At 34.5% G+C, this 9,692-nt stretch overlaps 1 protein-coding gene across 1 annotated transcript; it reads right to left on the bottom strand.

Annotated features, from left to right (window-relative positions):
- Positions 1 to 47: 47 nt before the first annotated feature.
- LOC114410767 (heptahelical transmembrane protein 2-like) lies at positions 48 to 1,937 on the bottom strand. Its single transcript, XM_028374697.1, has 2 exons — positions 1,827 to 1,937; positions 48 to 751 (listed from the first exon to the last, which is right to left on the bottom strand). The coding sequence occupies exons 1-2, from the start codon at positions 1,935 to 1,937 to the stop codon at positions 62 to 64; spliced, it is 801 nt and encodes a 266-aa protein (XP_028230498.1). The 3' UTR covers positions 48 to 61.
- Between the last annotated feature and the right edge of the window lie 7,755 nt (positions 1,938 to 9,692).

Genomic DNA, 9,692 nt, shown 5'->3' with positions numbered 1-9,692 from the left:
CCATTTCTTCCATGAATGACAATCCAATAGGAAACAACCAACAAGAATAGAATGTTGACAACTATTGACAATGTTGAGTGTTACAGGTGGGTGATCCCTGTCGAAATTCCATTACAAGTAGTGTGGCTAGAGTGTGTGCAAGCGCCCCAAGAACAACAAAAACATGAAAAATCTGATGACTGTGGCCTGCAATATCAAATGCCCCAGGCTTCCATCGCTCTGGTATTCTAGTAACATAGAACACAGCTCCGGTAGTGTATAGAATTGCCATTAGAAGCTCATACCCGAGCGCAACAACAACATGCGGGTGGTCGTAATGGGTTGCTAGAGTGTGAACAGCAGGAATGACACCTGAAAACCCCATGCAAAGAAATAAAGATGCTCTATAGGGTCGTAAGTGACGGGAAGAGAGTGAAGGGGCAAGAAGGGTGATGATGGCTAGGACTCCAAGCACAGATATTGAGGTCAAATAGAAAGTCCTTATGTAGGGATTGCAGTAAAAGACATAGTAAATTGGAGCATAGAAGGAGCACACTATCATAAGAGAGATTCCTGCATAATCTAGACGCCAAAAAAACAGGTTGAAGGGTTTTGAGTGGCAGGCCAGAAGATGGGAAAGAGTACTAGAAGCCAAACAGCCCATTCCTCCAGCTAAGAAAACGAACCATGGCCATATAGGAATTGTCTTTGCACCATCATCTCTCAGCTCATGAATGATGGGTTGTACCAATATGTGTCTCAAATGTGAATCCTGAAATAAATAAATAAATAGATAAATCAACATGGAATGAATTACTAGTGAGTTTGTTTCATGTTTAGAGCTCCCATAATAATAAGGAGAAAAGAGACACTCCGGGCCTCTATAATTTTTTAAAAAGAAAACGAAAAAAAAATAGAAGTTAAATAATAATAAGCGGTTTGCAAGATATAACCGTTGATATGAATTGCGTGAATTGTATAGTTACAATTATAAAAAGGATAACGTGTTCAAACCTTCTTTATGAGTAGTTTTAGGTTATATTATAAAACTACCCGATAAGTTAATTTATTGAATTGGAAATATTCAATGAAATTACTTTTTGAAGTAGTTGATAAATATAAAAATATATATTTATGAAGTTTTTATTTTAAAAAATATTTTCATAATTATTATAGTTTTATAATTTTTTATTAATTTTAAAAATAAAATATTTTATTAATTTTAAAAATAAAATATTTTATTAAAATTAAAACAGTAAGGAACTGTTTTCAAAAAGTTAGAGAAGATTGATAATGTAAAAGCAAGTAAGGAAATCATTGTGCTGTAAAAAAATTTATAATAACTTTATTATTGATTTAAGTTTAATTAAAAACTATAAAATTATGAATAAGAGTTTGTTAAATAAAAAGAGTGAAACTCACATTTTTATAATTTTCAATAACCTTCAGGAAATAATAAAAGGTATATTTAAAAAAATATATTAAATAGTATATTATTTACATTTCTCTTAAAAATAAAATATTAAACGGTAAGGAATTTTTAAAAAAAATATATAAACATATAAGGTATAAAGTAATTTATAGCTTATATAGTATAAGTTAGTAAAATAAATTCTTTTACCGAACCTCTTAATTTAATCAAACAAAATTTGTGAAAAATAGAAATGAAGTAAATTCTTTTTCTTAGGCATGACAAACGCGTTCTTAAAAAATAAAAATGGGAGACTTTCGTTTCATCCCCAACATCTCTAGCGCGCCTTATTTTAAACCTCATGCCACCGTCCCTGTTGTAGTTTTCAGAATCAGAGAATCATAAATAAATAAGAACGAACAACAAACAAACAAACCAAGAATCCCGTGGTGGCAGGACGAGAACCGTTGATTTCCTTCCCCATCGTGAGCAACTTCATCGCCGGTGCCTTGAACTTGTTCGACAGACAACCTCCAAGCACCATCATCGCCGCAAAAATAAAAAATCCGACCAAATGCCTGCCCAAAAAAACACATGTTGTGTTCGCATAAGAAAACAAATGAACAAAGAACATACCAAGCGGTCTAGCTCATTTGGTCGAACAGGATAGTGAGTTGTGGTAAACTCTGATACCTATGCTTAAAATAACGAACAAGAGCATAACATAAATAACTTAAAATTCTCACGTCCAAATGTTTAAGGTTTCGTTGTGCCACATGAAGACGCTCCACAATGCCTCCTTCACCGGCCATTCCGACCGGTAATGGTCTAAGATGAATTCGTTGTCTTTCAGGTATGCCGGCAACTCCTCGTACTTCACCAATCGCCGCCCCCTCTTGTTCCCTCTCCGCCGATGACTGTTCATGATCTTATGCTCGCCGGAAAATCCCCTCCCCTTTCGTTTTCCGGCGAGAGTCACTCGGTCTTTGTTTTCTCTTTCTCACCCCTCACACCTTAATCGTTTTCTTGGTCCTTCTATTTATACGCAATGGACAAATGATAATGCCTTCTGAAGTGTGAACCATTTTTTATTTCGTTTTCTTAAAAGAAATTATTGGTAGCAATAGAACTAGGGGCAAATTGTTTGCGTGGCAGGGATTGATTGGGGTTTGAGGGAGGTTAATTAAGTTGAGAAGTGAAAACTAAGATTGAAGTTAAATTAATAGTAAATGTGTTTTTTGTTGGGTCTTTAATTCAAATGTAGTGACTCTGTATGATTTAGATTAAGGAAAAGGGGAATCACGTTTTGTGAGAAGGTGGAGAATGAGGTTTTTGTGAACGAAGAAAATGGTATGAAGCAAAGTTAAATTAAACGGTTGGTTTCAAAAGCATGACGAATATATATAGTCATGAGTCATGCAAAGTCACTTTTGATGTGACCCGGCCCCAAAAAATAGTGGCTTTTACTTTGTGCACCCAGAAAATAGTCAGTGCATCCCAATATATTAAGTGAAGTGATCAAAATGTCCTTTACTTCCAATTTTAAAAAGCACTTCCACTCGCTCTTTCTCACGTGTACTGTTCACTCATCTTCTTCCTCCTCTGTGCTGTTTTTGCAATTTTGAGTGTCCGTGCCACCACTCCTTGCCCCGTTGTTGACGTCATTTTCTGCCACCGTAAGTGCTCTGGATTCCCTCTTATTATTTCTATATTTGCGTGAATAAGGATTGAGAATCTGAATAATTTATATGGCTTGTTAATTCGTATAATTTATTTTTATTTTTTATATCAATATTTAATTAAATAATAATTGATTTAATTTTTTATAATTAAAAATAAATTAATATTTTTGTTGTAAAAATATTTTTTTAATAAAAAATATTGTTGTATTTTTTTATGTGTTTATATTTAATTAATTATATTTTTTTGAAGTTGGTTTTTAATAAATAATTTTAGAATTTTGTATATTTATAGATGAATGTATAAATATTATTGTTATAAGTAATTTATTTATATTTTTTATTTAAGTAAAACGATTTAAGTATAAAAATGAATGTATAAATATGCATTTATTTTTAAAATATAAGTAATTTATTTATATTTTCTATTTAAGTAATTTAATTTTTTATTGATATAGTGGTATATATATTATTACGCTGATAGTATTAAATATTTATATAAATAGTGTTTGGAAGTATAAAATTCAAATTTCTTCATTTGTTTGAAAATATTTAAAGGTATTGAAATACTAATTTGTTAAAAAAATGAAATAGTTATTTATTAGAAATAAAAACCAAAAATGTACTTAGATTTTGGTCATTAATTTAAGTTTACTAGAATTAGTGGTGTTGTGTCTATAAATTTGAAAAAAGAAATTTTATATTTATTTGTGAATATATAAAAGTAATAAAAAAGTTATTTAAAAAATAATAAATAATTTTTTATTTATGAATGATTAAATAGAATTGATTGAAGTATTATTTGAACGATGACATTAATTGTTATGACTATTTAAATGTACAGATTATGGTTTGGGCCAGGCTTTAAGCAGGATTATAAAAAATGCCTTAGGGAGAGAAGTTAGTCGTGATGCAGATGAAGCCCCCCAGTGGCAAAAGCCCATAGGATCTACACGTAGACAACGAGAAGCTACACCTGTTGCTGAGGGTGTTCAGCATGTGGATCATGCAGCTGATGAGATCTACGAACAACTTGAAGAGGTAGTTGCTGCTGATGTAGTTAATGATGCTGAGGGTTTCTAAGCGGGCCCTACGACACATCAGTTTTGATGGACTATGTTCATCATATGATAGTGACAGTTTGGAATAGAGAGGTATTTATATTTTTAAGTAAATAATATTTTGATAACTATTTCTTATTATTGTTCAAATGATTTTAAATTTTTATTTTTAGGAAAGTCCTGAGTTGAAGTTGTCCTCCCATGGAAGGAAGGTAGAGAATTTTGGTAGGCTTGTTCCAGAGATTGAAGGCTTAGTGGTTGCGACAAGATTAAGTCCTCTAATCGCATGTTCCTTTGACACTGGTGATCGGGGAATTATATATGCTTTTGCGGAGAGGTGGCATAAGAAAACTAGTAGTTTCCATATTCCAGTAAGAGAGGTGACTATCATCCTAGATGATGTGGCATCGTTGCTACATCTGCCCATTACAGGCACCTTTCATAGATTTGAGGCTCTTCATGTGGACGAAGTCGTCTTCCTATTAGTTGAATTGCTTGAAGTTAGTTCAAAAGAAGCAAGAGTTGATACAGTACAATGCCATTGAGCATATGTTTGACTATCTTGGTTGCGAGACATTTATCGTAGCAAATGTGACGCAACATAGTGGACTGTAGTAACTCGAGCATATCTCTTGCATCTAGTAGGTTGCACACTCTTTGCTAATAAGAGTGTCACTCACATGCATGTGATATTCTTGGATGCCTTTCGTGACCTCAGCCAAACTGGAAGTTATGCATGGGGAGCTATCGCATTGGTCCATATGTATGAAAATTTGAATGATACGTCAAAGAGCAGCGCCAGGCAACTTGCAAGATATATCACACTTTTATAGGTAATTACAATTTATTTTAAATTTTATTTTTAGTTTTGTGGTTTTTATTGAGTATTGTTTTGATTTTTTTTCTTGTTTTTAAAATATGTGCAGTGTTGGATCTACAAGCATTTTCCTTTTGTTGCTTCTTTTATTGTTGTTGAGGATTATCATGAGAAGAAACCAAGTGCTTGTTGTTGGAAGTCTGGGAAGGCATTACTAGTGTCGACGTATCATAAACATTTGGATAAATTGATGTCTGATGTTGTGTGTTGGATTCTGTATGGTGACCACCATGCATTAAGAGAGTTTGAGCTAATCTCTTTATTTTCCAGACATATCAGATGGGGTCCATCTATTGTCATACACCGACTAGAGAAGGTTGCACAACAATTTGGGTATGTGCAGGCCATTCCTCCACACCCTGTTGGACCATCTCTATGTATAGAAGATATTGATGGTAGATGGATTCGGTTTTCTGAATACCTTGCATTGGTGAGTCAGATATGTGTTGCGCTTGGATAGTGTACAACAAACTACATAGAGTGGTTTTATATGATATCTTATCCTTTCATGAGTTTGGCACTGCCCGGGGATCCTCCTAGACATCCACCTGTGGTACACAATGACGCATTTATTGAACCAGATCTTCCTTAGCAGCCGATGGCCGTAGTGGCTATGGATGAACCACCTGCAGATGCACCTACTGATGTAGATCAGCCTCGACATGCAGTGGTAAAATATATTTTCAATTGTGTCTGTTACTCATTTTATCTGAACATGCATTAAGTGTAAACTTTTTTCCTTGTTGTCAATGTCCTAGGAGGCTTGCCAAACAATAGCTGAAAAGTTGGAACGGTTGATCAACCTAAGGATAGTCACTAAAGGAACAAAAACATACATTGTCACTGAAGACTGCCTAAGGATCGCAAGAGGTGTGACTGTGCAAGAAAATGTATATGTTCGATCGAGACGAAAGTAACGTATGGAAGACACATGAAGACTTTTAGGATATTTTAGGTTTTATATCAATTATGTATGCAATATGACTAAACAATGTTTATTATTTAATGTTATTTGATAAGCTTTTTATTAATTTTCATTTATGTTGTATGTGAATTTTAAAATTAATCACCAAATTACATTATTATGTTAAACCTTAAATAACCCTAAACCCTAATTAGTCACGTAATAGTAAACCCTAATTAATGAAGTAACCCTACACCATAGTTAGTCACGTAACATTATACCCTAATTAGTGAATCCTAAGTGGTCAGGTAACCCTAAACCCTAATTAGTTAGGTAATCCTAACCCCTAGCTAGTGAGGTAACCCTAAACCCTCATTACTCAAGTAAACATAAACCCAAGGTAGTCAAGTAACACTAAACCTTCATTAGTCACGTAACACTAGACCCTAGGTAATCAAGTAACCCTGAACCCTAATTAGTCAAGTAACCTTAAACCCTCATTAGTCACATAACTTTGTCATAAAAAACACTAAAACATAAATAATTATATACCATTTGAAACTTAAGTAAAATAGATAATTATATGAATGTTGAATGAAACAAACGTATATTATGGTATTACATGACAACCCCATAAGTAACTAAATGTTCAATCTTCCCCTAAATCAACAAAGTTTGTTTTCAACCTAGAAAAATTTGTATACTACTACATTCTACTAATATATGGTGTAGGTCACTGCTTTGACTGATGATGACAATGAATAGACCATAACAAAGTTACTGGTAGTAAGGGACAACGGTTTCTCAGAAATACCTGTTACATAGGGACATACACATTCAAATTATCATAACATATTTTTTTACATGAATTACACAAACATGATTATCATGCTTTTACCTAAATAAAATGATTGTCATACACATGACCGATACATACAACGCGATGCACAGAACAATCTCTTGGTGGTTGACTTCTAAGATAAAAAAAATGTCATGCGTTGTTGAAGAGAAAGAGAAACAAGGATGACATTATACCTTGATGCAATCACATAACCCATGTCGGTTATATTCATTCACTTATCCATGGTAACCTACATGTAACAGTTATAAATACATTTATTTAAAGCAAATTTAATCCATCAAAATGTCACAAAAAAACTTATATACCATGGATAATCCATCAACAAGTAGGGACCGCTTTAATTCCTTAAATTTGTCTATTAGTCGTCTTATACGACTAACTTTTGTATAGAAAACATTTTCCAAAACTTTTATAGTTTCCCCAATTTATAGTTATTTTGTAGGGATTTGTAAATAAATCTTGTTTTATTGTTATAGCTGTCTAGAGTATCTCCCATGTGATTTAATGATAAAATTTACACAATTTTAGGTCAAAAGAGGCTAAAATCTTGAAGTGCTAAAGGGAGCAGTTGCGCTCACCTCACCATTTGGGCTCAGCGTGCATCCACTGCTAAGTGCAACTTCAGCGTGCTTAGCATGATAAGGGAATCTAGAAGAGCAAAAGGATCAAGGCCATGCGCTAAGTGTGAGATCAGCTCGCTAAGCGAGACGTTTGTCTCTTGCCAGGCTCAGCGCACGACTGGCGCCAAGCCCAAATCCACTTACTCACACTAAGCGCGAGGGTGGCGCTAAGCACGATGTCACAATTTTAGAGCCTATTTAAAGCCTGAATTGTCAGAATTAGGGTACAATTTTGAGAGACCAGAGCTGCATATTTTGGCACAAATTTCGAGATAGAAGCTTTGGAGGCAGCAAGAGGAGCAGCTTTGCAGAGAAGCCTTGGGTTCTTTAATTAGAGAGAGATTAGTGAGTTGTAGAGTGATTGTGAGATGTTGAGAAGAGGAGGAGGGAACCCCCTTCTTGTGTAAGGAACAATTATTTTGTACTCTCAATCTCATTTGTGTTAGGGTTTTTCTGTAATGGCTGGCTAAACACCCTTGTTGGGGATTTCTAAGGAACAACTGATGTAATTACTTTAATATCTAATTAATTGTGTTTTATGTGTTCAATGCTTCTTTCAATGCTTAATTTCTGCATGCTCTTGGTCTGATCACCCATTTGTGTGTACAATTAGGTGACTTTAGCATTGGGAAATGTATTGTTGCCTTACAACTTGATAGAAGTAAGACTGAATAACCACATTACCAGGGATGGATTGTTGGGGTTTTGGTTTTCTGAATATGCTATTACGACAATGCTGTTTAAGTTAAGCCTAGTCTTACAAGAGGGATCTGCGGATGAAGCTTAGGTTAAATTAGTCTAAACTTATGAGGGATCGAGGTTTAGTATTTTAGGCTACAACATAGAACACAAAAGCATGATTGATTAGAGAAATATCTTCATATGCATTAGCTTGTTTATTAGAAAGACCTAACGCTTTTTACCTATTACTGTCAACTTTTACTTACTTGCATTTACTGTTTTTATCAAAGAAGTAGTTTATTTCTATTTTTAACCATCATTTATCAATGTTGTTCCAACAATGCCTTACTTCTGAATAAAACTCTGTCTAATAAGCAAGTTCCCTGAGTTTGATACTCGGATCATTCCGTTTCAATTTTAAATACTTGACGACCAGGTGCGCTTTCCAGTGTTTCATTTCCCTTGATTATATTTGTTGAAAATTGGAGAAAAAGGAACCATATGGGAGAGTGAACAAAGTATTTATGGCGCCGTTGCCGGGGAACTTAATTCATTAGAAGAGTTCAGTTCAGTTTTACGGCATTGCTTTATATTTTTCTCTTTGATTCATTGATTCTTTTTGTTCATATTTTAGTTACTATACATTCATTGTTCTTTTTAACTGGATAATTGTTGTTCTGTTTCTTTTGTATGCAAAGAAGATCTACTGCAGGTGATTTGATCCCCATTGATTTGGAAATTAATGCTACTTGCAGGAGGCGCAACGTAGAAAGAATTAGAAATTTTTTGTAGGACTTAGAAGCAGCGGTAACTCCAAAAGAAGAACCTCGATCTTCCGAGTCATCTTCTAGCTATCCTATTACAGGGCAATCTTATACAAATTTAATTGAAGAAGTTATTATGGCTGAAGAGGCAAGGAGAGTGACCCTTGAAGATTACTCAAGTTCAAGTGTGTCGTAATTTTTCACCAGCATTGTACTACCAGGGGTTCAGGCACAAACAATTACATATCCTCCTTCTTTGATACAACTGATTCAAAATAATCTGTTTCATGGTCTACCAAATGAAGACCCATACGCACACCTGGCCACTTACATTGAAATATGCAATTCTATTTGATTGGCTGGTGTGCCTAAAGATACTATTCGATTGAGCTTGTTTTCATTCTCATTGTCTGGAGAAGCTAAGAGGTGGCTTCACTCGTTCAAAGGCAACACTCTTAAGACTTAGGATGAAGTGGTTGAGAAATTTCTGAAGAAGTATTTCCCAGAGTTTAAGACTGCAGAAGGAAAAACAACCATCTCTTCTTTTCACCAATTTCTAGATGAATCCCTGAGCGAGGCCTTAGAAAGATTCTGTGGTCTATTGAGAAAGACACCCACTCACGGATTCTCAGAACCTATTCAGCTCAATATTTTTATTGATGGGTTAAGGCCATAGTCCAAGCAGCTATTAGACGCTTCTGCTGGGGGAAAGATAAAGTTGAAAACCCCTGAAGAAGCCATGGATCTTATTGAAAATATGGCTGCAAGTGACATTGCTATTCTCAGAGATAGAGCCCACATACCAACAAAGAAAAGTCTTATGGAACTTACATCGCAAGATGCGTTGTTGGCAC

Source organism: Glycine soja, chromosome 4 (genome assembly GCF_004193775.1).
Source record: "Glycine soja cultivar W05 chromosome 4, ASM419377v2, whole genome shotgun sequence".
Lineage (NCBI taxonomy): Eukaryota > Viridiplantae > Streptophyta > Magnoliopsida > Fabales > Fabaceae > Glycine > Glycine soja.
The sequence above is the reverse complement of the archived record's forward strand: the minus strand, read 5'-3'. Positions and strand labels throughout refer to the sequence as shown.